This window comes from Tursiops truncatus, chromosome 2, assembly GCF_011762595.2.
Source record: "Tursiops truncatus isolate mTurTru1 chromosome 2, mTurTru1.mat.Y, whole genome shotgun sequence".
Lineage (NCBI taxonomy): Eukaryota > Metazoa > Chordata > Mammalia > Artiodactyla > Delphinidae > Tursiops > Tursiops truncatus.
Genome location: NC_047035.1, coordinates 1,201,355 through 1,227,919, shown reverse-complemented (window position 1 = coordinate 1,227,919; position 26,565 = coordinate 1,201,355). Strand labels below are relative to the sequence as shown.

General features: G+C 68.0%; 1 protein-coding gene across 10 annotated transcripts in view; it reads left to right on the top strand.

The window, feature by feature from the left end:
• Positions 1 to 1,361: 1,361 nt before the first annotated feature.
• Positions 1,362 to 26,565, top strand: part of INF2 (inverted formin 2) — a 28,339-nt gene continuing 3,135 nt past the window's right edge. Inside the window, exons 1-22 of one of the 10 annotated variants that reach the window (XM_033850545.2) lie at positions 1,362 to 1,520; positions 12,765 to 13,164; positions 14,941 to 15,056; positions 15,122 to 15,281; positions 15,766 to 15,799; positions 16,744 to 16,885; positions 17,556 to 17,697; positions 17,907 to 18,545; positions 19,089 to 19,234; positions 19,310 to 19,371; positions 20,046 to 20,148; positions 20,286 to 20,371; positions 20,861 to 20,961; positions 21,486 to 21,556; positions 21,646 to 21,753; positions 22,067 to 22,137; positions 23,170 to 23,290; positions 23,603 to 23,767; positions 23,850 to 23,952; positions 24,109 to 24,249; positions 24,863 to 25,492; positions 25,921 to 25,977. In XM_033850545.2, coding sequence (XP_033706436.1) covers positions 12,774 to 13,164; positions 14,941 to 15,056; positions 15,122 to 15,281; positions 15,766 to 15,799; positions 16,744 to 16,885; positions 17,556 to 17,697; positions 17,907 to 18,545; positions 19,089 to 19,234; positions 19,310 to 19,371; positions 20,046 to 20,148; positions 20,286 to 20,371; positions 20,861 to 20,961; positions 21,486 to 21,556; positions 21,646 to 21,753; positions 22,067 to 22,137; positions 23,170 to 23,290; positions 23,603 to 23,767; positions 23,850 to 23,952; positions 24,109 to 24,249; positions 24,863 to 25,492; positions 25,921 to 25,976 — 3,588 coding nt within the window. In that variant the 5' untranslated portion in view covers positions 1,362 to 1,520; positions 12,765 to 12,773 and the 3' untranslated portion in view covers position 25,977. Of the gene's footprint in view, positions 1,521 to 10,709; positions 10,937 to 12,764; positions 13,165 to 14,940; positions 15,057 to 15,121; positions 15,282 to 15,765; positions 15,800 to 16,743; positions 16,886 to 17,555; positions 17,698 to 17,906; positions 18,546 to 19,088; positions 19,235 to 19,309; positions 19,372 to 20,045; positions 20,149 to 20,285; positions 20,372 to 20,860; positions 20,962 to 21,485; positions 21,557 to 21,645; positions 21,754 to 22,066; positions 22,138 to 23,169; positions 23,291 to 23,602; positions 23,768 to 23,849; positions 23,953 to 24,108; positions 24,250 to 24,362; positions 24,699 to 24,862; positions 25,493 to 25,920; positions 25,978 to 26,565 lie in introns of those variants that run through there. The other 9 variants (XM_033850543.2, XM_033850542.2, XM_073799996.1 and 6 more) reach the window with 9 other exon arrangements.

The following is a 26,565-nucleotide window of genomic DNA, read 5'->3' as shown; positions in this document are numbered from 1 at the left end:
CTGAGTGTGCCACAGAAGGGCTGACCCAGTGGCCAAGCCATAGATCCCTGGCCAAAGCCAGGCCTCCCGCTTCAGCGACTTGGGGAGGCCCAGGGTTCTGCCTGCTCCCCGCCCCCGATGGTAAGGGCTGGGGGCACAGGGCACCGGAGGCCCCGCTCGACACTGCTCTCCCAGCTGGGTCACCCTCCCCAGCCCAGCCTGAAGGCTGGAAAGTCACTCCCCACCTTCCCCCCCTGCACTTCTCCCTCCGCTGGATCCACAGACACACCCACTGACCACAGCCGGCTGCAGCCAGGAGCCAGGTTGGGGAAGCAGTGAGTCAGCGACTGGTGTCACCCCCAGAGGTGCCCACTGCCGGGATCCAGGAGGGCATGGAGGGGCCTGAAATCCAGCTCGGGGAGGATAGGAAGGCTTCCAGGAGGAAGCCACACCTGCTCCACGGGAGGGTCGAGGAGAGGGGCCGGGAGCCAGTAGGGGCGCTGGCCAGCCCTCCAGGCAGAGGCAGGCCCGGCCCTTAGAGAAAGGACTGGCGCATTCCAAGAACAGCAGAGTCCCGGCAGCGTCCCGTCAGGGAGCGGCCTCCACATTCACACGTCCCCTGGCTGGAGGGTGTCCGGGAGCCAGCGCACCCTCCTTGGCGGCTCACCTGGGCGTGCCCAGCCCTCAGGGGCCCTCGTTCCACACCGGCCTGTTGCCAGAAGCTGCTCCCTCACTGGGGCCGAGCCAAGGAGACTTCAGGCGCTGTACACGCTGCTCTTATCCCCAGCCGACAGGGGCAGGCTGGGGGCCGAGGGGTATGGTTGGCCCCAGGGAGAAGCGGGAGCAAGGTTGTGGAGCCGCCTGGACCTGGCGCTGCGCCCTCTGCCCTGAACGGCCCATCATGAGCCCTCTCCACCCACACTACCCCCACCATGGTCCAGACACTGCAGGTCTCGGGAGAGATTTGGCAGGACAAAACCACAGTGGAGACACTTCACCACGTGTGCTCATCTCACCTGGTTACCTTTAGGCGTAATTGTCAGTCTGTTTTACAAATGGGGGAGCAGTGGAGCCCAGGGAGGGGGCGGACAGTGAGGGCTGAGGTGGGGAGACCACTTCCAGATGTTTCCCAGGACGCCCCCACCCCTTCCCCGCTCTGTGTGTCTCACTCCCCAGCGCCACCCCGGCCCACGAACAGCGAAACTGGCAGGGCCGGGAACCTGTCGAGCCGCGGCGGAGGCGGCCCGGGTATTTATAGCCGCGGGGAGATTCCCTCTGCGCCCCGGCCCAACTGGCAAGAGCGGGCGGGGCCTCTCCCGGCGCCCCCGCCCCCCGCAGACTCCGCCCCGGCCGACGCCCGCTCCCCACGTGGCCGCCGGCGGGCGGGGCTGGGCGGTGCCTCTTCTTCCTCCCGCGCGCCCAGCGGTGCCGGAGCCCTAGCTGTGCGGAGCCCCGCAGTGGGCCGGCAGTCCGCGGCTCCTGACTCGACGCGGACCGAGCACTGGCCTAATATACCCGCTCTCCGCCGCCGTCCCCTCCCGGTAAGTCGGCTACCTCTGGGCCGGCCAGGAGCCGCGGGGAAACTGAGTCCGGGCCATGGGGGCGCTTGGGGTCGGGGAGTGGGGTTGGGGGAGCGGCGTGTGCGCCCGGGGTGGCGCCCAGCAGCCCCGCGCCCAGGGCGGCGGGATCCCGGCTCCCAGGCGGGGACCCTGCGGCGCCCCGGCCCCGACGGTTCGCGCCCCACCCCGGACTGCCGGCCCCGGTGCGGAGACGCCGCCCGAGCGCGCGCTGCCCTCGAGTGGTGGGGCCGAGGGTCGGCCGGGCCTCTGCCCTGTCCGGTGCCGGCAGAATTTACCCGCCTCGCGGCTGCTACATCCTGACCATGAATCAGCCACAGTTGGGGAAATAAACTTCAACTTCAAGTGGCACCACAAGGCATGCGGCGGCCTGCGGCCCCGCCTGGGCTGCTGGGTCTGTAGCGGCCTGGATGCAGGTGGGCGCACACGGGGCCCTGGCACCCCCATAGGCAGGCCTTGGGGGAGCGAGCCCCCGTCACTACTCCGGGTTCCTCCAGGATGGGGCTGGTAGTCTGGCCCCGTGCTGCTCCGGTCCCACTCCTGGGCCCCTTTCCTGGGGAGGAACCCGGGAGGGACCGTAGCCTCAGGAGGGAATCCGCGCTTCCACCAACACTGGCTGCTCCTGGGGAGGCACGTAGGGAGACTTGCCTGTCTGGCCTCCTGAGCCTCTGTGACCCAGGCCCCAGGCTGCATGGTGGCCGGCCTCAGTTGTGACCGCAGCTTTAGTGTCCCACCCCAGCTGGACACACACACCAGGAGTCAGGGCACCTAAGGTGGCCATGACCCCGCCGCAGCTGGGAATCAGGAACGAGGCCAGAGGTCAGGCACACCCACGAAGGAGCTGGAGTTGCGAAGTCCCCTCCCCACCAGCCCCGCCCCCTTCTCCCTCTGGCAGTGGGAACCGACCAGGACTCTGGCCTTCTCTGGGCCTCAGTCTCCCCACCTGCACCCTGAAGGGTGGGGACAGTTGCTCAGGCGTGAACCTCCTCTGTCGCCCAGCGGTGAAGGAGTTGGGGACCCAGAACAAAGCCCCAGACCCCGTCATGGTGCTTCCCAGGGTGGCGGGCTCTGGGTAGGGCACGCTGCGGCCCTCTTGTAGCAGCTGTGGGTGGGCGTCTGGTTCCAGGTCTGGAGTCTGAGACTTCACACTGTCCCCACTCCTCTCCAGGCCGGCATCAACCTTCTGCTCAAAGGGCCAGGTTGGTGCGGTAGACCCGTCCCGACCGCTGCCCAGGCCCACCCTCCCGTCTCTTCCACAAGAGTTCCTGGCCCCCAGCTCGGGGCTGACAGGTCATCGGGGCGGGTGGGCAGGCGGAGGGGGCACTGCCGGGGGGGGGCGTGAACCCAGGTGACCAGGTGGGGCTGCCCCTCCCGTGACCCATCCAGGCCGCAAGTCCTTTGAGGCTCCGCTCATCGGCGGCAAAGAGTTAACCGTCAGGTGGGGGCCCCCGCTTTGTGGAGGTGCTGACAGGCTGTCGGAGCTAATTGCATACACCTCACATTTGGGACCTGGAAGCTGTACCCTGAATAGATTCCATTGGCCTTTCGTCAAAGTGCAGTTGTTTTCCAGGTTGGAAAAGTTAGTGGTTTGTGGAACCGCAGGAGGGATGGATGGTAACTGGTTGATGATGGGCCGCCGCCCTGGGTGCAGGTGTGACCAGCTGGCCTGGCCTGGACCCTGGCGGGGGGCTTTCCCTGAAGTGAGCTCGAGCCCCTGGCTTGTGAGGGCACCCAGAGGAGGAACCCCGAGGCGAGGTCCCCCCACGGTCTGAGGGTCTGTGGGCTGAATGAAGGAAGGAGAGGAGGGCCGAGTGAACCAGCCTGCCGCGTTCCCACCGTGATCTCTGACCCTCACGCCGTCCTGGGTAAGGGTGGGTCTTGGGATTCTTGTCTGTTTCACGGGGAAGAGGAGACTGAGACACGGGGTGGTTCGGGGACAGAACCAGTGCTGTGCTCCTGGCAAGAGATGTCCGTGAAGCCCCCGCTGTGTGTGTCAGGCTCATGCTCCCCTCGCCGCTGTGGTGGCCGGAGCGTGGCATCCACCACGCTGGGCGTGCGGGACGTGCTGCCCCGGGGGCCGGGGGAGAACTGGCCGGCCCCCGGGGAGCACTTGGAGGCCAGGGCTGTCCCCCTGCCCCTTATCACCGCCGCAGTTCCCACAGGAAGAGCAAGCACATGGGTGCAGCAGCCTCTGGGTTCCAGGCCTGATGCCCTAGGAGTTAGGAGAGTTTTGTCCTGGCCAAGCAGCGCCCCCTGCCCCTGGCCCCCAATGCGGGGAGGGGGTGCCGGCCCACCCTCAGGGCACCCACCTGTGTGAGTGCAGAGCAGAGCAGCCAACGCGGATGGACAGCTGCCCTGGAGCCCGGGAGCCGCCGGCCCATCAGGGCGGTGGACCCTCCTGGCAGTGGCCGGGGGCGGGAGGGGCGGAAGCAGTCGCAGGTGGGTGACTGACGAAAAGGCCCCTCTCCCTGGGCTGTCCGAAGCAGAAGGGCAAGGGCCAAGGCCGCTTTTTTCTTCCGCCTGCCCGGGCTGCCCGCCCCATCGTTCTTCTTCTGCCTGCCCGGCCTGCCCACCCCATCGTTCTTCTTCTGCCTGCCCGGCCGGCCCCGTCACAGCCCTCTGCCCCAATGCAGCTTTCCCAGCGGCACCTCCCGGGTGCCCTGGGCAGCGGCCGCTGCTCACAGGCTGCCAGAGCGTCCTCAGCCCCCCCCATCCTGTGAGCTGGGCCCAGTGGGAAGGGAGGGGGAGGGCAGGCTGGAGGACCACCGGCTCCCAGGAGGTTGTGCCCGGGCCCACCCGCTCGGGAAGGTGGAGGCCTCCCTGGTAAGGGGTGCAAGGCCAGCGCTGCTGGAGGCCGGCTGGCCGGGGCCATGGAGCGAAGCCCCGCCTGGGTGGGAGGCGCACGCCTGGGGAGGTGGAGGCTGTTTCTGCTTCCTGTTTTGCAGGTGGCGCCGCCGAGGCCTAGCATCGAAGGGGAGCGCTGCGGCTAGAGGGTGCAGTGGGCCGGCTAGAGGGTGCAGTGGGCCGGGGGCGAGGGGCGGGGCCGCGTCACAGCCCTGGGCGTGGCTTCCCTGCGTTTCCTCTGAGACCCCGCTCGGCTGTGAGCAGAGGCCGGCCCCAGCCCCCGCTGTGCCACGCAGTGCTGGTTCCCCCACTCCACGCGCGTCACGCCGTCCCCGCAGACCCAGCGGGTGGGGCAGGGGCTTCTCCATCCCTGAGCTTGACCTTGGTCCTCGCCAGGTGCTGGTGGATGTGGGCGTGAGTGCCAGCATGGGCCCTGCCCAGCTGGGTGAGAGGGCCTCGGTCTCCCCGTCCGGCCTGGTCCCGGTCCTCTGGGGCCCTGGGATGTGGCCTCGGTGTGCAGCCTGCCTCTCCCACCATCCGTGTCCCCGAGCCCGTGTCCCCATTTTTGCTGCAAGTATGTACAGCTCGGCACTGCCGCCTGCGCGCCGCAGCCGGGAAACCGACCTCTGCTCTTCACCCAGCCGCGGGGTGGGGAGGGGGTGCTGCCCGTCCCCCTTCCCGGCCTGGCTCCGCCGCCCCACGTGCACAGGCGTGAGTGGCCTGAGAACGCCAGCCCCGTGCGCCCAGATCGGATGCTGCCCGCTTTGGGGACATCCATGGCCCCTGCCTGGTGTTTCCAGGCTATCGACGCAGGGGCCGGGCCAGGCCGTGCAGCTGGAGGCAGAGCCGTCGGTGCCGCCTGTGGCAGGGGGCAGAGCGATGGGAGGGACGGCCGGGACGAAGGCCCAGGGGTAGGGCCTGGGAGGTCGCCTCCGAGAGGAGTAGGGGAGCCGCCTGGGAGGGGCCTTACTGGCCAGGCAGGCCCGGCGCCTGTGCAAACCGTACTGGCCCAGCCGACCCACGGTCCCTGGACAACATTCTGGCCATTTTGCAGACGAGAAAACCAAGTCCAGGATGGGCCTGGCCCCTCGGTGCCCGGCAGGGAACAGCACACAGCGTCTTGTGCCCGATGCCCAGGGTCCCACTTGCCCGGTAGGGCCGGGCTCCTGGCACGGGCTCTCGGGGGTGGGTGGCCCAGGGTCCCACTTGCCCGGTAGGGCTGGGCTCCTGGCACGGGCTCTCGGGGGTGGGTGGCCCAGGGTTGCTGAGCGGGACTGGAGAAGGGGCACGCGCCGTTCCAGCTCAGTGTCGGCCACGGCAGCCTGGCCGAGGTGACGTCACGCACAGTGGACTGGTAGGCAGCGGGGCACAGCGCTTCCTGGCAGTTACGGGCCCGCTTTGCAGGTGGCATCCGTGGATCTGTCGGCAGACTGGGGCGGGGAGGTGGCACCAACATGCTCGTCCCTGTGTGAGGACAGAATCCAGGGCCCAGCAGGTCCTGTGTGTTGCCCAAGGGACACGGCCAGTCAGCAGCAGAGCCTGGTCTCAGCTAGAACTTGAGCTGTCCCCTGCCCCCAGGCCCTGGCTGCAGCCCGTGGCAGTGCCAGGCTGTGCAGGCTGGGCCCCTCCCTGCCAGTCTGCTGCTTTGTTCTCCCTACTCTGGGCAGGCAGCCTGGAATGGGGACGTAGGACAGGCGGGGGTGGGTGGGTGGGGGCCCCCTGGGGCAGGCAGTGGGTGGCCTTCATGTCCTACCCCAAGACCCTGAGGCCTAGACAAGCACAGGGCGATCAGGGCCTGAAGCTGGCCTACCCCTTCCCTTCCCTGGACACCAAGGGTCCTCCTCCCTGCTGGGAGAGGCCTTTCCTGAGGGCAGCAGGGGGCCGGGGGGAGGGACACGGGGCTTCCTGGAGGAGGCTGCTCTGAGCTCTGTCTGGTCTTGGGGGAGAGAACCCATGCAGAGGAGACGCTGGTGGCGAGCCTGAGGTCTGCGTGCGGCCCAGCGGAGCCCTGCAGGTGGAAGCTGTGGCCAGACGCCGCCTTGCCACCCGCGGGGCCACCAGGTTCCTCGCCCTCGCTCACTCCCTGACCGCAGGTCTGCACCCATCACTTCCCTCAAGTGTTCGTTGTCAGAGCTGACTCACCGCCAGAAGGCGGCAGTGGCCTCTGTCACCGTTGGCCCCTGAGCCGGTCCCCTCCCTCCCGGCCTGGGATCCCCCAGAACCTGGACCAGAGCCCTGAGACTGGCAGAGGTGGCCAGGCCCTCTGGGCGCTCCCCATTGGCTCTGCCTGTGTGCAGCTGGGGAGGCCGAGGCCCAGAGACCAGGTGACAGCAGGAGGCGAGGACAGACCCGGTTCCTGTGAGCCTTCAGGGCAGTTGGAAGCAAAAGCCTGGCTTCCTGGTGTGGGTACCTCCACCCTTCCTGTCCTCTCCCTGCATCCGAGCTGGCTCATCCCCAGGGAATAGGGCTCCCAGATCACCCCCAGCCCCTTACCAAAAGCCCAGACACCCACAAGGCCCAGCTCAGGGCTGCACTGCAGGGACCCTCCTCCCAGTGAGCCCAGGTAGGGCGGCACCACCTGCCCCAGCTCCGGCTGCTTTTCCTGTTCACCCGAGTCTGTTCCCTGCTCCAGGACCCTCCCTGTGTGGCTCCCACCAGCTTCTGCTCCTAACAAGGAGGGTGTGAGCCTGCCACGTCGGTCATGACTCCAACCTGGTCCAGATCCCTGGGCACGGTGGGCCACCCGGGCCCCCGGCCCTTCTAACCGCACTAACTAACCGTACAGAAGACCCAGCTCCCAGGTCCATCCCTTTACCCCTGGTGCCCCGAGCTGGGGGCGGGCCTGCTCGAAGCCCAGCTCCCTCTGTGAGATGCTGCTGGTCTCCTTCTGTCATTTTGCTTGCTCTGTCCCTTTCTAATCATGAAAATGACCATATTCACCGTGGATGCATCATCTCTTAGCGTTTGGCACGTGTCTCGTGCGACACGTCACATTTCACGTGGCTGGAATCCCACACAGTGCGCCTGGCACCCTGGTTGTCACCTCTGGGTTTTAATTTGGTGCTGCCGCGAATGTCTTGGCGCCCACCCACCTCCCAGCGGGCCCCTCTGTCCCGCTGCTGGATGCAGTGAGGGCTCCGGAGGCAGGGGCCTCACACCCCATCCTGGAGACGGCAGGTGGGGCGGGCAGGAGGGCTCCTTGGACGGGAGACGGGCCAGGGACCCGTGAGGACCCTGCGCACTCCACGCCCAGGTACGGGCAGGCGATGGGTGGACGCGCAGTTCCTTCCCGGGGGCCCACTGTGCACAGGACCCCCTACCGGGGATGAGCCCACGGGAGGTGACCCACACAGTTGAGTTGAGGCACCCTGAGGGCTCGGGGCCTGGTGAAGATGACACAGGAGCCGAGATTCTGGAAAGGAGGGGTAATGGGGTCACAGCAGGGCAGCCTCAGCTCCCCCTCCTACCCAGCAGGGCCCGGGCTGCCCCTGAGCTCCAGGAGCTGCCAGGAATGTAATCCAAGAGTTGCCAGGCAGTGGAAAAATTTGGGTTCTTGTAGGAGCTAAAAATACAGTGTGGCAGCCCCTGCCTTCCAGTTCCGGAACCCCCCTCCTGCCGTTTTACGCCCACCCCGGGGGAAGACGAGCTAACTCTTTGCACCCGCCCCCGCCCTCGCTGGCTCTGGGCCCAGAAGCACCCCAGCCCGTTTGCTGATGCTGGCAGGGCTACCCCAAAGCTGTCTCCCCAGCCTCAGGCAGCCAGTCCCCCTCACCGGCACCTTCCTTAGCCCTGGCCCCCGCTCCGGCCCCAGAGCCCCTCCTCCGCCAGCCCTTGCAGGGACTGAGGAACAGAAGGCCTCACCCACCTCCACAAGGTGCCAAGTGCTTACCCCGAGTCTGGGCTTCCCCACCCTACCATGCTGCTCAAAGTCCAGTGGATCCGTGCAGGGCCTCCCAGCAGCCGTGCCCAGGACACAGCTCAGCGCCCAGTGCCTGCCTGGACCAGCTCGCCCTCTCTGGCTCAGTTTCTCCATCTGCAGGGGCTGGTCTGGGAGGCCAGCTTTGACCCTGCCCCCGCCGTAGGCACGCACTCAGGTTGATGACCGCCAGGCAGGGGCGGTGGCTTCCCGAGAGTGCCCCGCTACCCAGGCATGAGGGTGCCCAGGTGGAGGTACCAGGCTGGCCGGGTGCAGGAGGAGGGCCAGACGGGCGTCTGACGAAGTGGCATCTGTGTGGGCTGGGCGAGTGCCCATGAGCAGGACACCCGGATCGGTGGGCTGACCCTGGGAAAGCTCAGAGGGAGACCCTACCTTCTGGAGTCCCCGTCCGAAGGGGAAGGCATGACCCGGTCCAAGTGGAAACTCCACGTTAATGGAAGGAAAAAGGTGAACGTTAAGGATCAGCCGGCAGCATCCCACTGACGTCAGCCTCAGGGTCTCTCTGCAAAGGGTCACTGCCCCTGTAGCTTCGGTGCAGGGGTGGGGCGGACTGCTTGGAGGACAGAGGGGGGTGCTTCAGTCGCCAAGGGACGGGGGCTGGCCTGAGCCACTTGAACTTGAACCCCTGGGAGCCCCAGGTGGTCGTGCTCTTCTTAAGCCTGCCGCGCTGGCTGCATAAAACGGTCTGCCCTTCCAAATTCCCGTGCTGGCCCTGCTCTGGGCAGGCTGGCCACACCCCTCATCTGGGGGGGACCCCCCCCGCAGAACTGGGAACACATTCCTGAGCTTGGGGCCCCGCCCTGACTAGACTACACTGGCTTGGTCCCCGTGGCCCCGCCAGGTCTCGGCGCCTGGACTGGCTGCGCGGTGGGCCAGGGCTGAGCGGGGCCCGAGGGCAGAGAGGCAGGCATCCACGGACAGGACGACAAGAGCCGGGAGAGCCTGCGCGCTCGCTCTGCCCACCGGGTGCAGCCCTCTGAGACACTTCACAGATGGAGAACAGAGGGGCAGAGTAACTTCCCTGGGCGCACAGCCGGTGAGCCCAGGAAGGAGGCAGCAGCCTTCCACCACGCTCCCTCCCACGCAGCGTCCCGGGTGTTGTCAGGAAGGGCCGTCCCCACAGCCTGTGCTCCTGAGGGCAGTAAAGGTTGATTTCCTCCGGTGCTCGCTTTGGAAGCGCTCAGCCACCGCCCGGACGGGAACAGGCAAAGGCTGTTTATTCCAGGCTGCTGCGGCCAGGGAGTCGTCTGCTGGCTGGTTACTACAGACCTAGAATGTTCCATACACACATAGCTATCTACATTCGTGTTATATAATATATGTTAATACGTTAAAATATCTTCTGTGTACAGAAAGCTTCTTTACAGGAAAAAGGGGGCCTCGGTCGTGATGGGGGCTGCGGGACTGGGAAGCTGGACGGCCCATAAGACACGGGGTGTCCACATGATGGCTGGGGGCACGTCCGGTTTTCTCCGGTTGGTCCTCAGTCAGAAGCGAGAACAAAGACCATGGACGCCGTGGGTTACGGATCAAGTCCCGGCCGTGGGGGGTGTCACAGGGCGGCTGTAGGGCTTCCTGGGCTGTCGCTAGAGATGGAGGTCTGACTTCCTGCAGGTCTGGCGCAGAGGGAGCTGCTTCCTGGGCTGGTTCCTGTGATGGTGGCTGGGTGTCGCGGGCTGGTGGCTGCAGCTGTGGCTCAGAGTTCCGTGTTTATATATGGTCTGGTCGTGGTCCATTTATGTATTCAGTCTTTATCCTGAAAAGCAGTTGGAACATTTCTAGGAGGATGTCCTTGGCCCAGGGCCTGACAGCCCTGGACGATGTTGGGCACCCTGGTGGGTATCACAGAGGGAGAGAAGCCACCCCACCTAAGCCTCTGGGTCACTAGCTGAGCTTGCTCTCCCAGCTGGATGCCCTGTGCTCACTGGGCCGTGGCCAGCCGAGCCCTGCGCACCGTCGCTGCCCCACGCGGCGCCTGGGGCAGAGCTCGGTGCCAGGGCACGTGGCGTAGGATCCTTCGTGGGCAGGTGGCGGGCAGGGCTGGTCCCCTGCCTTGCTTCCGCTCCCGCAGACCCAGGGCTCCCGTGGGGGGCGTCTTTCAGGACAGCAAGCCTGTGGGCCCGGGGATTGGGTGTGCACTGGGAGGACGGGGCAGCACCGGGAAGGGTGGCTCTGGTGACATGGGCTGCCTCTGCTTCCAGGGACCCCTGGGGCTCTTGGCTGGCGAGGACACTGGGAGGCCAGAGCGCTGGCCTGGGAGAGTTCGCGCTCTGTCCACTCAGCCTGTGCCAGGCAGCCAGGGACTCGGGCCAGTGGAGGCGGGGCGGGAAGGGAGGGTGAGTTCTGGGTCCTCCTTAAGCGGCAGCACCCGCGGCGGGTGGCAGTGTGTGCGGAGGTCCGTCTGCCGCGCTCTCCGTGTGCTGGTGGGAGCGGCCCCCTCCCCTCCACCGAGAGGCTGCCTGGGAGGGATCGGGGCCACAGCTGGTACCGGGCAGCTCCGTGGTCAGCAGTGATGAGAAGCCAGGAGAGTGTGAGGGGCAGCCGGTGGCAAGGCCCAGAATCGATGGGCCGAGGCAGCCGGAAGGTCCTGAGAATCTGGGTGAGTGCCTGGGGGTCTGAGGCGGCCGGGCCTGGGAGGGTGCAGTCACGGGGCGGGCCCCGGCTTTTCCAGCCGGCCTGGCCCAGCACAGGACCCAGGCCGTGGGGGCCCCTGGGGGAGAGCTGAGGGGCACCCCACAGGCCCCTCGCCTCCCACCCCTCAGGATGCTGCCAGCAGCCCGGCGCTGGTGCAGATGAGGGAACAGGCTCGGCCAGGGGCTGCTGGGAGCGTCAGAGCTAGGGGCACTTGGGGGTCAGCCCCCTCTCCCCCCGGCCAGGCTGCTTCCTGGAAGGACCCCGTGGGTCCCGCAGGGCAGGTGGGCAGGGGGAGGATGAAGGGTGGGGGGAGGGTGCTGGACTCCTGGTGCGGACCCCCTGCAGACAGAGGAGGGGCGAGGAGGCCCAAGACCCTCACCCAGGCGGAGGGGGAGCAGGACCTCCGAGAGAGACAGCAGCGAGCGCTGGGGCCGCGAGCCCCGCCGGGGACAGGCCCCTGGGCTCCTGGCCCCATTCAGCCTGTCTCCTGTGACCTCACGTGGCCCCGCGGGTCTCCCCTCTAAGCTACCAGGGCCAGCAGCCCTTTGGGTGACGCTGCACTGGACATCCAGCATCTCGAGGGCCTCAGGCCGCCCTCCGGGGTCCAACCTCAGTTCTGCCATTTCCATCTCTGGGGCCGTGGGCACGTGATCTGGTTCTCCTGGGTGCCGCCTCCGTGTCCGCTCCTGTGAAGTGGGGGCGTACTGTGCCCGCCTGCCGGGTGGTGGAGGCCAAGGGTCGGGGTGGGCAGTGCTGGCACCAGGCCCTGGGCATGAGGCACAGTGGTGTTGCCGTGCCCTGCCCCTGAGGCCTCCCTCCACGCTGCCCTTCTCACACGCTAAATATAAGACCCAAGCCATACATGGTCGCAGAAGAGCCTGGACTGCCCCTGATCTCTGGGGGCCAGCCCCAGGGTCTGTGGTTGGGGACAGCGTCACAGCCCAGGGCCCCAGGGAGGGGCCTCGGTGGCTGTGGTGACCTGTCCCGCTGTTCCGTTTGGGGAAGGGCACGTCTGGGGGTCGTTCTGGGCTGGGCCACCCCTCGGCCGCCGGGGGATGTTCTCTGGGCTGCGATCATACCTCCTGCAGTTGCATCCGGGTCAGTCTCCGAGAGCCACAGGCCTGGGGGACGCCGGTCTTCCACTGCACGCAGACTGACAGAGTGAGGCCCACAGAAACTGGGGCCTGGCAGGGCTGCTCCCCACAGGGCCCTGGCCTTGCCCCGAATTGGGTGGGCGGTGGACATGACCCTCGAGTCAGCCCCCCTCCCCAGGCACATTCCCGATGCTGTGGGCAGGCTAGAAATGACCAGGGTCTGGAATTGTCCCCGCCCACCCTATTGTCCCCATCTGATTCTGTCCACTGGGCAGGGGAAGCACCCTGGGGGCCAGATAAGGGAGCCCCGGAGACCCCATTTTTGCTGCCTGATCACCGCTGGGTCAGTGGTATTCCTGCCAGTGTAGCCTTCTGGGGTCCTGGTGCCTTCAGTGAGGACAGCGGTGCTGCCTCCTTGGTTGCCGTGATGATCGAGACCGGGATGGGTGTAAGCAGAGCCTGGCACAGGGGAAGCCCGTGGGCAGTGGCAGCCCTGGTGGGATGAGGGTTTGCCAGTAGTGTGTCCCCCGGGCAGGCCTGGGCATCAGCAAGGAACGCAATGAGTCCCAGTTGGCAGGTAGAGGCCTGGAGCAGGGGACGTTGCCTCCACTGACCAGCCAGGGGCCAAGCTGGGCTGTGGCTCTCCTCCGGGCCTGGGGCCGCGCTCCGGGCTGACACCCCTCTCCTCTGGCCCCGCAGTTCAGCAAGATGTCGGTGAAGGAGGGCGCGCAGCGCAAGTGGGCAGCGCTGAAGGAGAAGCTGGGGCCTCAGGACTCGGACCCCACGGAGGCCAACCTGGAGAGCGCTGAGCCCGAGCTGTGCATCCGGCTGCTGCAGGTGCCCTCCGTGGTCAACTACTCGGGGCTTCGCAAGCGGCTGGAGAGCAGCGACGGGGGCTGGATGGTGCAGTTCCTGGAGCAGAGCGGCCTGGACCTCCTGCTCGAGGCCCTGGCGCGCCTGTCGGGCCGCGGTGTGGCCCGCATCGCCGACGCCCTGCTGCAGCTCACCTGCATCAGCTGCGTGCGCGCCGTCATGAACTCCCAGGAGGGCATCCAGTACATCCTCAGCAACCAGGCCTACGTGCGCCAGCTCTCCCAGGGTGAGGCTTCGGGCTGGGGAAGGCGGTGGGAGGGCTGGGGCACAGGAAGAAAGAGCTTGGCCCGGCAGCCGGGGAGGACTTCCTGGAGGAGGAACCAGTTTCCCATCTTTCCAAGTCTGAAGCCTCCAGGTCACCTTGGAGCCGTGATCCTCTACCAGCTGTACCTAGTTGCCCCCTCTGTTCTGTGCCTTTGCCCTGCTTTTCCACCTAGCCCTGTGCTAGTTTGGGCCCTGCCCCCTCCCCGGTCTCTGGCCTCCGGGCCCCTGTCCACACTGTGGCAGCTGGAGTCAGCTGGGTCAGAAACACACGTCCACCTGAGGGGCCCGCTTCCACTCTGCCGGGCTCCGAGCTCCTCGGCCTCAGCCCTTCAGGTCTGCGGCCCCTGCCAACGGCGTTGTCCTCCACCGCCACCCCCCTCCCCGCCCCCATCCCTGCTCTGGCCACCTGGGGCTTCTCCTTCCCCAGCCGCCGGTCTCCCCGTCTCCACCCCCTGCTCAGGCTGCTGTGCCCTCGTGTCCTGCCCGCCCTTCAAGTTCTGGCTCACTGTCACCTCTTTCAGGAAGTCTCCCCGGACTGCAGCCAACTCAGTCCTTGGGAGAGACCGCAAGTGGCCCTTGGTGGACAGTGGTCACTGTGTGCTCTTTGCCTACCAGGCTGTGCTGCTCCCACGATGCTCGGGGCTCCGGGCCGGGCAGGGCCTGTGTGGGCGAGCGAACCAGAGACCACCCGGCCCAGGCCCGGCTGTTGCTGTCTGTAGAGTCCTTTGTGCCTCAGTCTCAGCAGGGCCAGCCGAGAGACACCCCCAAAACTTTCCCAGCTCCGGGAATGCAGTGGGAGGCAGGGGTACATGGGGACAAGCAGGCATCGCAGGCTGTGTCTGCTGTAAACACAGTTGGTCTAAGTTTGGAGAAAACACGGGCTCAGCCCTGGGAGGGCTGCCAATGTTGGCCTTGGGCCCGGAGCCCACAGGGGCCCCCTTAGACCTGAGGGCCAGCGGGAGTCGACCCCGGGTGACTGGGGCCGTGCCTGCCTCCACACCCCTCCCCGTGGTCCCGGGGACGGTCAGTGCGTCTGCAGAGGCCAGCGCCTGCTGTGGGCGGTGGGCTGATACAGGGCACCCCGGCCTCCGCCAGCCAGGCACTTGGCAGCTAAAGTGTGGGAGCCCGGGCTGGGGTCGGTGGGCACGGGTGGGGGCAGGGCGGGAGGAGGGAAGCCCGGGCTGGGGTCGGTGGGCACGGGTGGGGGCAGGGCGGGAGGAGGGAAGCCCGGGCTGGGGTCGGTGGGCACAGGTGGGGGCAGGGCGGGAGGAGGAGAAGCCTGGGCTGGGGTCGGTGGGCACGGGTGGGGGCAGGGCGGGAGGAGAAGCCCGGGCTGGGGTCGGTGGGCACGGGTGGGGGCAGGGCGGGAGGAGGAGAAGCCCGGGCTGGGGTCGGTGGGCACGGGTGGGGGCAGGGCGGGAGGAGGGAAGCCCGGGCTGGGGTCGGTGGGCACGGGTGGGGGCAGGGCGGGAGGAGGAGAAGCCCGGGCTGGGGTCGGTGGGCACGGGTGGGGGCAGGGCGGGAGGAGGAGAAGCCCGGGCTGGGGTCGGTGGGCACGGGTGGGGGCAGGGCGGGAGGAGGAGAAGCCCGGGCTGGGGTCGGTGGGCACGGGTGGGGGCAGGGCGGGAGGAGGGAAGCCCGGGCTGGGGTCGGTGGGCACGGGTGGGGGCAGGGCGAGAGGAGGGAAGCCCGGGCTGGGGTCAGTGGGCCCCTCTGAGAGGCCCCCTGCCTTTGGCAGCTCTGGACACGTCCAACGTGATGGTCAAGAAGCAGGTGCTGGAGCTGCTGGCGGCCCTGTGCGTCTACTCGCCCGAGGGCCACGCCCTGACCCTGGACGCCCTGGACCATTACAAGGTGAGCGGTGGGTGGCTGGCGCCTGGGTGGGGCCTGGGGGCACGCTGACCCCGTCCGCCCTGCAGACGGTGTGCAGTCAGCAGTACCGCTTCAGCGTCATCATGAACGAGCTCTCGGACAGCGACAACGTGCCCTACGTGGCCACCCTGCTCAGCGTGGTCAACGCCATCATCCTGGGCCCCGAGGACGTCCGTGCCCGCGCCCAGCTGCGCAGCGAGTTCATCGGTAGCCCTGCCCGGACCCCCGCCACTGGGGCCCTGGCCGCCCAGCCCGCGCTGCCCCTTCTGGGGAGACGCCCCGTGCCCTCCACTCCAGGGCCCCAGAGGCAGGCTCTGCGTGGGCCCGGGAATCCTCCTGCCCCCACCTGCTCCCTTCGGTGGACCGAGGGCCCCGGGACCCCTGGACATTAGCCCTGGAGGGCTCTCTGTGCAAGGCTGCCGGGCAGTGGAGGGAGGCGGGTCCTCTGACGTCCAGTTCCAGCCCTGCTGGCTGTGCCAGGGACCGTTTACTGGGGACCACTGTGCGTCCAGTGTGGTCTCCCCCGAGAGCCCCATATCCCCAGTGTCCCGAGGGAATGGGCGGGGTGCTTTGGCTGGTAGGAGTGAGCCCAGGGAAAGGGTGGAGATGCAGGTGTCAAAGATGCGGGTGACCCAAGGGTGGGCTGCCCGAGCAGCAGCCTCTGAGACTTACCGCACCCGTCCGTTCCCAGGGCTGCAGCTGCTGGACGTTCTGATGCGGCTGCGGTGAGTCCCCACTCTGCTCCCCAGAACCAGGCCCCCCTTCCCCCTGGGTCCCAAGCAGCGCGTCCAGATGGGCAGGGAGGGGGCTTCCTGGAGTGGCCCCAGCAGGCCCACCGCTCCTGGGGCCAGGTCCCAGGGAGAACCCAGCTGGCCATTCCTAGCGCTGCTGGACAGGCCATTAAGCAGAACTTCCCACCCAGGGGCTTGGGAGCTGCGCCGAGAGACTAAGTTACCAGGTACGGTACAGGACGCCCAGTTAAATTGGATCGTAGGTAGACAACAGATCGCTCTGTCAGTATAAGTACGTCCCACATGTCGCACGGATATACTTGTGCTAAATGTCGTTCAGTATTTACTTAAAATCCAAATTTAAACGGACATCTAGAAACCCGTGTAGCTGAGAAGCCCATCCCAGGCCTTGCCAGGACCACGCTCCAGGGTGGGGCCTCCACCCCCAGGGAGGTGGGCAGGGGGCCACCCCAGCAGTAGGAGCCCCAGCTGGTGCGACTGGGGCTACGCCGGCCTCCGCCAGAGGTCTGCCGGGCGCTGAGGGGGCGGCTCGTTGCCCAGGCTGAGGACGGGCCTGTGCTGGGCTCGGTGAACGCACAGCACCCCGCTCAGACCAGAGCCCCACGCCTGCTCGCAGAGGCCGGGGGGACGCCTCGGGGGCAGCCTTGGTGCCGCCCTCCAGCACCCAGAGGAGGGCCTGCCCCCCCTTCCATGCCCCCCGCGGCACGGCCCCTCCGTCTGTCCCTGCGAGTGTGAGAACTCGCGCTTCCTGTCCCGAGGGGCGCGGAGCTGACCGGGGAGGCCGGCTGCCCCTGGCTACGGCGGCCACCTGCAGGCCTCGGGCCCTGCTCAGGGCTGTGTGCGCGCCTGTCGGGGGCAGGGAGGCTGGGGGAGCAGCCGCTGAGCCCGCCCGCCCCCCTCCCACCCTCCCGCCGCAGAGACCTGGAGGACGAGGACCTGCTCATCCAGCTGGAGGCCTTCAGGGAGGCCAAGGCCGAGGACGAAGAGGAGCTGCTGCGGGTCTTCGGGGGCGTCGACGTCAGCAGCCACCAGGAGGTCTTCGCCTCCCTCTTCCACAAGGTGGGCCAGGCGGGCAGCCCCTCCCGGGACTGTCTGGGGGAGGGGCCGGTGGGCCCAGGGCTGGAAGGGGCCTCCTGTCCTGTGCTGGCCATACCCTGCCCTGCTGGGGCCGGCGGGAGCCACATCCAGAGCTGAGAGGCCTGGGGGGCTGGAGAGAGGCAGAGGCTGGAGTCCGCTGCCTGGGGCCGGGTCTGGGCTGTCTCCGGCCAGAGCCAGGGCCACAGGACCCAGGAGGACAGGCTGGCTGCGCTGTCCTGGGCCCAGCCCACCGGCCACCGTGAGGGGTACCGAGGGGACTTCGGGACCAGCGAGTCGGGGTGCTGGGTTCTGGTCCAGCTCAGCCGCTCCCTTCACGGAACCCAGCAGCTCTCAGCCAGGGGCCAGCGTCCCCGGGGGCATCCAGAAACATCTGGAGACATCTGGGGTTGTTGTCACAACTGAGCACGGGTGCGACTGGCTTCGAGTGGGGGGAGACCAGGATGCTGCACATCCCACAGGGCACAGACCGCCCCCCGACGCTGACCTGACCCCAGGTGTCACCGGCGTGCCCGTCAGGGAGCCCTGACTCAGGCACATCGCCAGGGCCCCCGTGGGGCCTAGAGGGGTGACAGGGTGGACGCTCCTGGGGAGGCGATGGCTGTGACCCGTACTCCTTGCCCACCCCGTCCAGGTGAGCTGCTCCCCGGTGTCCGCCCACCTGCTGTCTGTGCTGCAGGGCCTCCTGCATCTGGAGCCCACCCTCCGCTCCAGCCAGCTGCTCTGGGAGGCCCTGGAGAGCCTGGTGAACCGAGCCGTGCTCCTGGCCAGTGACAGTGAGTGGGTGGGATGGGGTGTGGGCAGGGGCCCCGTGCCTGTAGCCCCCGCCCGCGTCCCCCTCCCTGACCCCAGCCTGGTGGGCACACTGGGTTCTTAGCCTGTGGGGGGAAGGGGCCAGCCTCGGTCCTTAACCCGCCTCTGCCCGAGGGAGGGGGCTGCACCTTTCCGGATGCCCCCCACCCTGACCTGGATGTTCCCACCCCAGCCCAGGAGTGCACCCTGGAGGAGATGGTCGAGCGGCTCCTGTCCATCAAGGGGCGGCCCCGCCCTCACTCCCTGGACAAGGCCCACAAGGGTGTCCAGGTCAACCTCAGCCAGAGTCGAAGGGGCAGCTCCCCCCAAAACACCGGTGCCCCGACAGTGGGTGTCGGGGACCAGCAGCCAGCGGCAGCCCTCGCCGGCCTGCACGTTGCCAGCGTCCAGGGCGAGAGTGGCAGGACGGCGCCACAGCCCACAGCCCCGGAGCAGCTGGAGCCCACCCCGCCCCCAGCTGCACCCCCCCTCCCTGGCACCGCAACCTGTCCCCCGCCCCCGCCCCCCCCACCTCCTCCACCCCCGCCCCTGCCGAGCCTGGGGGCCGCGTTTCCCTCACCCCCACCTCCCCCACTGCCTGGCCCTAGTGGGACCATACCCCCCCCGCCTCCACCCCCAGGCCTGGGGTGCCCACCCCCGCCCCCGCCCCTGCCGGGCACCTCCGGGCCCCCTGCAGCGGGCGGCATGGAGGAGATCACCGTGGCACACAGCCTGGGCTCCGCCTGGGTCCCCAGCCACCGGCGGGTGCAGCCCCCCACCCTGCGCATGAAGAAGCTGAATTGGCAGAAGCTGCCGTCCAGCGTGGCCCGAGGTGAGTCCACGCCCCCAGGGGGCTCCCCTCTGAGGGCAGGGGCTCGGCCGCCATGGGGGGCAGCCGGGGCAGGGGCAGGTCAGGGGTCCCAGCGTGGCCCGAGGTGAGTCCACGCCCCCAGGCGGCTCCCCTCTGAGGGCAGGGGCTCGGCCGCCATGGGGGGCAGCCGGGGCAGGGACAGGTCAGGGGTCACCTCTGAGGCCCCTCTCCTCGCACAGCTGCAGGCCAGTATGTGTCTCTGATGCCGCCCAGGGGCTGAGTGCTGATGGCTCAGAGGAGGTCAAGGCCGAGGCTGGCTAGAGGCCAGGTCACCTGCCAGCCTGGACGCAATCCCCCCCCCACCCAGTGCAGCCACACCCACATATGTGGCATGGCAGCAGCTGGAGGGCTTCCTTTGCCAGGCATTTATTAAGTGCCCGCTGTATGCTTGCCCTGGGCTGGGCCCCAGGCAGGGCATCCCTGCCAGCCCTCCAAGGCCCGGGCCACCTGCACCCCAGACTCCCGGGGTAGGTGTGAGCCTGACTGGCGGCCCCTTGCCCGCAGAGCGCAGCTCTATGTGGGCGTCACTGAGCAGCCCGGACACTGAGATGGTGGAGCCTGACTTCTCCACCATCGAGCGGCTCTTCTCCTTCCCCGTGGCCAAGCCCAAGGAACAAGCAGTGGCCCCAGCCAGGAAGGAGCCCAAGGAGGTAGGGAGGGGCCAGGGCTTAGACAGGGCTCCGTGGCTGCCCTCCAGGTACTGATGGGTCAGGGATGTTTTTCAGATCACTTTTCTGGACTCCAAGAAGAGCCTGAACCTCAACATCTTCCTGAAGCAGTTTAGATGGTGAGCTGCGAGGATCTGAGAGCAGCTGGTGTCGCAGAGCCGGCCCCTCCCGCCAAGCCCCAGTCAGACTCCCAGGCCCCGCCTGACCCGGCCCCGCATCTTGGGCTCAGCAGTGCCCTCTGCAGGCCACCCTGGGAAGTTCACATGCCATCCCTGGGGCTAGAGACAGCGCGGGTAATAGCCACAGAGGACCCCAGCTGGGGGCTCTGAAGACCACTAGGCCAGACTCCCTGGGGAAAATGAGACCCAGAGAGTGGTGGGGACCCTTTAAGCCACAGACAGGCGGTGGCCAAGCCAGGCCGAGGACGTGGCCCAGCCTCCCAGCCCTTGAGTCCTTCCCTGCAGCAGGTGTTCCGCCCGGGAGCTCACTGGGTACCGCTGAGCCAGCCCACCTGTGTCCTGAGCAGCCCCCTGGAAGGAGGAGGAAGAGGGCGCTCTGGCAGATGGGGAGTGTTCCATTCAGCCGCCAGCGTCATTACTGTGTGACCCCGGGCAGGTGGCTTGCCTTCTCTGTGCCCCGCAGCCCTGGCCCCTGCGACCTCCTAGGTGTGGGAGGCAACCTGGGCATGACCAGCAGAGGTGTCGTGGGCCAAGGGCCGTCCCAGGCTGGCAGGGTCCCGAGGAGGCCAAGAGGGGTGCCTCGTGTGACCACCCCCGTCCTCTCACCCCTCCAGCTCCAACGAGGAGGTCACCGCTATGATCCGGGCTGGGGACACCACCAAGTTTGACGTGGAGGTTCTCAAGCAGCTCCGCAAGCTCCTTCCCGAGAAGCACGAGGTGAGTGGACCCAAGAGGTGTGTGTCAGGGGGGCCCAAGGGGCCTGCAGCTCCACCCAGAGCTGTGCCCGGTGAGCGGGCACCTCAGCGAGCCGCCGCAGGTCTCCTGGGTGAGCACGCGGGGGCCTCCTGTTGCAGGTTGAACACCTGCGCTCCTTCACAGAGGATCGAGCCAGGCTGGCCAGCGCCGACCAGTTCTACCTACTCCTGCTGGACATCCCCTGGTGAGCTCGGCGGCCCTGCACCCGAGGGCCTGCCCACAGGTGGGAGCTGGGCCCAGACCCAGAGGACAGAGCAGGGCTGTGTAGACGCGTCCCAGGGTTCCACGAAGAGCAGTCCCTAGCCGCGGGGCCCTCCAAGGGGACCCTGTGGGCCGGGGCCTCCCTCCCGGCCGGCGACGGCATTGGGGGTGGGCAGCGGGCAGGGCTGTGTGGCCTCCAGCAGGCAGGCCCAGGCCCCCCCGTGTGACCCCCGGGAAGGCCCCTGTTCTAGGAGCGAGGGGTGCCCCGCGGGGGAGCGCCTGCCCTTATCTTCGGCAGCCTGGGACTTGTCCAGAGCGCCCTTCCCGGGCCCGTGCCAGGCCCGGGAAGCTGCATGCTGAACAGGGCCAGGCCGTGGGACCACCCCCCACCAGCGCTGCCGAGAGGACCCTGCGGGCCCAGGGCGGGTGGGTGGAGGCCCCCAGGCCCTGAGCTCCCGCCCTGCCGCCCCAGCTACCAGCTCCGGGTCGAGTGCATGCTGCTGTGCGAGGGCACGGCCGTCGTGCTGGACATGGTGCGGCCCAAGGCCCAGCTACTGCTCGCCGCCTGCGAGGGTGAGTGGGGCACCCGGCTGGGGGCGGGCAGGCCCTGGGGGTGCCAACCTTCCCCTCCCTGTAGACCACCGCCCCGTCTTGAAGCCTGAGCCGTGCACGCACTCACGCATGCCCACGCCGACACACGTACACGCACACACACGCACACCGCTTTCCTTGAGCGAGGAGTCCCCAGCCAGCGGGCAGGGACACGGACGGGCCTGACCACCGAGGCATGGCTCGGTTCCGCTGGGGTTGCACGCCGGGTGGGGATGTCCCCTGTCGTCTTGGCCACAGACTGAGAGCCAGGGTGGCTGCAGGTGGCAGAGGTTCCCCTCTGTCCTCGCCCCCAGAACGGGCAGTGGTCACCTGCCCCCGGGGGCGTGAGGCTCAGTGAGCGCCCATGTCGCTCCTGCTTCCGGAGCCTCCAGGCTTGCTTTCAGTCACGTTTCCGCTGCCCTGCCCGCTCCCTCGTGCCCTGGAGCCTAGCAGGGAGGTGGGGTGCGTGGGGTGCGGGGAGGCAGTGAAGGGACGCCATCCTGCAGGCCTGCTCGCCAGCCACCGGCTGCCCGTCTTCTGCCTGCTGATCCTGAAAATCGGGAACTTCCTCAACTACGTGAGTGGGCAGCACGCAGCCCGCCCTTGCTCCCTGATCCCCACCTGGCCCCGGGCCCAGGCCGAGAGGCTCACTTCCCGCCCTCGCAGGGCAGCCACACCGGGGACGCGGACGGCTTCAAGATGAGCGCGCTGCTGAAACTCACAGAGACCAAGGCCCAGCAGGGCCGCGTCACGCTGCTGCACCACGTGCTGGAGGTGTCCGCGGCCTGGGGGGCCTTCGGGATGGCGCCCACGCCCCGCTCTGCCCGCAGCCCCTCGGGGCTCCCATCTGAGCCCCCGGTCTCCCCTTCACACCACTGCACCCCCCGCAGTCCTCACCCACTCCAACTGGCCACCGTCCCTCCCCAGACCCCAAGGAGAGCAAAACCGGCAGAATCCGGCCAGGCCCGAGGGAAGGCCTTGGAGGCCCGGGGTGCCGAGGTCTTCCGAGGGCCGTGAACCACAGCTGCTGAGGGTGGGGAGTTGCAGGGTGGCCTCAGCGGGTCTCACCGGACACGTCGTGTTGCAGGAGGTGGAGGAAAGCCACCCAGACCTCCTGCAGCTGCCCCAGGACCTGGAGCCGCCCTCCCGAGCGGCAGGGTAGGTACCTCCTGCCCTGCCCCCCACTGCCCGCTCCCCAGCCAGTGGGGCGGCTGGACTAGGCTGGGTCGCACGTTGCGGCACCACCCCGGCCCCCCAGGATCTGCTGCCTGATAGACACTCTCACCCTGGGCAAGACCTCGCGTCCGCCGTGGCCTGTGCCCGTGTGACCTAGAGGAAGAAACCGAGGCCTAGGATGTTGGGGAGCGACCTGACTACGGTCACGCCAGGGGCTGGTCTAACATGACCTCTTCACAAGGTTAACCTTCAAGATGAGGCCATGCCACCCCACTGTACAAGGAGGGAAACTGAGGCCTGGGGAAGCAGGGCCGGGTCCATGGGGTCACATAGCCCAGGTGCAGCTCTGGGAGGGCAGCCCAGGCCATCCACCTGCAGGGTCCACACTCCCAGCACAGGCCCTGCCCGGCACCGTGCCACCGTGGAAGGTCCTCTTGTCGCGGGGCTGCTGCGCCTTGTGGAGGGTCAGGCGAGGACAGGCTGATCCGTGGGGGTAACTGTCCTGACGCCACAGACGCAGCACCTTGTAGGCTGGGCGCTTCATCCCAACCCACTTAGGCCATCTGAAGGCTCTGACGTGTTTCTGGCGGCCAGTGGCTGTGCAATCTGGGGTCCCACTGTCCCAGTGAATGTGCAGTCCGAGGGTCCCACTGTCCCTGAGGCTGTGCAGTCTGGGGTCCCCGCTGTCCCTGAGGCTGTGCAGTCCGAGGGTCCCACTGTCCCTGAGGCTGTGCAGTCCGAGGGTCCCACTGTCCCTGAGGCTGTGCAGTCTGGGGTCCCCGCTGTCCCTGAGGCTGTGCAGTCCGGGGGTCCCCACTGTCCCTGAGGCTGTGCAGTCCGGGGGTCCCCACTGTCCCTGAGGGTGTGCAGTCGGGGGTCCCTGCTGTCCCTGAGGGTGTGCAGTCGGGGGGTCCCCCCTGTCCCTGAGGGTGAGCAGTCCAGGGGTCCCCCGCTGTCCCAGCAAGCCTGGACACCAGCCGTCCCCTGACTTTAACGGCCCTCTGGCTCCTTCAGGATAAACCTTGAGATCATCCAGTCGGAGTGCAGCAGTAACCTGAAGAAGCTTCTGGAGATGGAACGGAAGGTGTCTTCCTCCATCCCGGAGGTTCAGGAGCAGTACTCCCAACGCCTCCAGGCAGGTGCTGGGTGGGTGGGGCCCTGGGCGGGGGGCAGGTGAGCGTGGGGAGGAGAGAGCCAGAGTAAGAGACCCCCCTCCGGGAGGGCGGCCCCCTATTCCTGGTCCCTGATCCTGCGGCCGCAGTGCTCAGACCCTCGGTCCTGCTCAGAGACCACAACGCCGGCAGGGCCTGTGCCGGTGGCCATCCTCCTGCGGCCATGGGCCCCACCGCGCCCTCCCTGGGGCTCCAGCCTGGGCATCTCCCTATGACAGCAGGTGGTGCCCTGCGTGGGCCCCCTCAGGGCCATGACCCTGCCCCTGTGCCCCCAGGCCGGCATCACGGCCTCCCAGGAGGTGGAGGAGGTGTTCCAGGCCATCAGGCAGAAGCAGCTGGAGCTGGCCACCTACCTGTGTGAGGATGCCCAGCAGCTGTCCCTGGAGGACACGCTCAGCACCATGAAGGCCTTCCGGGACCTCTTCATCCGCGCCCTGAAGGTGGGCCCCCGCCATTGCCGGGTAGGGCGGGCGGAATGGGGGTGATGGGGGGCCGGGCTCACGGGCCGCATCTGTCCCGCAGGAGAACAGGGACCGGAAGGAGCGGGCGGCCAGGGCTGAGAGGAGGAAGCAGCTGGCGGAGGAAGACGAGGCCCGCGGGCTGCGGGGTGAGGGCGGGAAGCCTGGTGAGGCTGTGCCAAAGGCAGTGGGGGGGGGGGGCGGGCCTGGGCCATGGCCACTCCTCCTTCCTTGGAAGTCTTGCAGCACTACATCCCCTCCTCTGGGGCGATTCCGCGGGTGGGCTCCAGGGACCCTCTGAGCCGCGTCTCTGGGCTTCTCAGTCAGGCAGGGAGGCGGGAAGCAGGAGGAGGTGTGTGTCATCGACGCCTTGCTGGCTGACATCAGGAAGGGCTTCCAGCTGCGCAAGACGGCCCGTGGCCGAGGGGACACGGCCGCAGACCCCCCGAGGAACAAGGCACCTGGTGAGACCCTCCCCCGCCTCCCTGTCACCACTTGCTTCCCGCCACCCCCGCGCTATGCCATCCTTGCAGCCCGGGGCCTCCCTTCCTCCAAGAAGCCCTCCTTGATTTCACAGGAGAGCCCACTCCTCTCCCCTGCTGCCCTGAGATAAGGGCCAGCTCACCCCCACAATGCTTCCGCGTGTGTCTGCTGCAAGAGGGCTCCCCGGCTGGTGTGACGGCCACCCGTCCAGCCCCCAGGCCGGCAGAGGAGTCGGGCCAATGGGCCCTCTGACAGATGCCCTGGGGCTCAGAGGGGCTCTGTGGTGGTGGAGGAGGCAGGCATGAGGCCCCGGGGTGGGACTCTCCACTCCTGAGAAGGCTGCCTTGGGCTCCTTGGGGACTCTGGGGGCAGACGTGCCATCGTCTCGGGGCCCAGCGTCCCCCCCCCCAACCGTGGACAGACCATGGACATCAAGGCCTGGGCCTGCCCTGTGGGAACCCGCACTCGGCCACCAGGAAAAGCTTCCCGGGGGGGGGGGCTTTGCAGGGTGGGTGGTATTCGACTTGGGCAGGCTCTAGGGATGGGGATCACTGAGGGGCCCCTGCCCTCCACTGATGGGTACTCCATCCACAGCAGCCACCAGGGATCCTGTGGGAGGCACCAGCCTCCCCACGTCGGAGCCTGGTCTCGACGCCGCAGTGGCCAAGGAGCCCCGCGGCTGGGGTCTCGCTGATGCCGCCCCCAGCAGCCCCCAGCCCACTGGAGACTCATCAGAGAAGGGTGGTCCTGGGCCCCTGGAGAGGCGTTCTTCCTGGTACATGGATGCCAGTGATGTCCTGGCCACCGACGACCCTCTGGGCCCCCAGCCCTCATTGGTGCTGGGAGGCACTCAGGCCCTGAAGCCGCTCAACTTCTCCAGTGACAAGCTCTCCAAGGCAACGGGTTTGAGCCAAGACACGGAGGAACCCACGGCCCCTCCGGGCGCCCGCCAGGCCGAGGCTGACACCACAGGCGAGGGCGCAGAGGATGCAGCTGCCCACGGCCGCGGTGCTGGCCTCCCTGCCGCAGGCCGTGGCGGGGACGGAGACGAAGATGATGAGCACACAGCCCCGGACTCCGCCCTGGACACCTCCCTGGACAGGTCCTTCTCCGAGGAGGCTGTGACTGACTCATCAGGGTCTGGCGCCCTCCCCAGGGCCCAGGGCCGGACGTCAAAGGGCACAGGCAAGCGAAGGAAGAAGCGCCCCTCCAGGAGCCAGGAAGGTAACTTGGGGCCCCCCTCCCTCCTTGTACCCCGAGCAGGAGTACCAGGCAGGCGAGTCGGCAGGGCTCCGGGCATTGGCGCGTGATTGGAGCTCATTCGTCACACGCCAGGGCCCTGGAGCTCCCCTTGCGGCCGGCCGCTGCCACCCCTTCCCCCCCGCCCGAGTGTGGGCGATTCCCGGGGCATCTCTGTGTCCTGCCAGAGAGGAGGTGGCAGCGCCTCTGCTCCGGGAAGGGGCAGCCTTGGGGGGCACCGTCCAGCCAGCACACCTCTAACCCGCTGACGCCTGCCTTACGTGGGCCACCTCCAGCAGGGCGCGGCGAGGGGCCTGGGGTGCGACTGTGTTCCGGCTCAGCGTCCACGCTCTGAGCTCAGGGTCGCTCGCGAGGGGCGAGCTGTTGAGCGCGTTTCTTTTATTTGGAAGCAGAGGTTGCCCTTGACCCTGACGATAATAAAACAAAAAGACTCTGTGTGATCCAGTAAGGTACGTACCAGCCTGGCGCTCAGCACTAACGGTGGCAGCAGAGGCAGGGCCCGCGCCCGGCCCTCCTGGACACTAACCCAGCTCCCCCAGCCCTCCAGCCAGCGTCCCCCGGGCCGCGGTGCCCGGCTTCCCCTCCCTCTCGGAGAAGGGCGGGAGCTGTGCCTCGCCTAGTTGGGGGAGGTGCGGCCTCAGAGCCTCCGCCGGGCCGACGGGGTGGACAGGGCCAGCCAGGATGCCCTTGGGGAGCAGGGCTCCAGGGCCCAGAGGGTGGGGACGGCGTGGCCCTCGGCCCGGCCACCAGGCTGAGGTCGCCCTGCCGGAGCCTCGTGCTAACTCCCGGCCGCCAGGCTTCGCTTCCCCCAAGTCTATCCACAGGGCACCCGGCCCTCCTCTGGCCCTGGCTCCAGCCACACGTGTCCCCAGGGAGACCGTTGAGGGACAGGGAAGACCCTGGAGACCGCTGCCAGGGACAGGCAGGCCACCGGCCCCTGTGGGGATGCACAGGCGTCCTCTCCCTGGAGGCAGCGGGTGGGTCTGTGGGCACCTCCTGGGACTCCCGCGATGGGGTGGGACAGTCAGGGTCTTTGC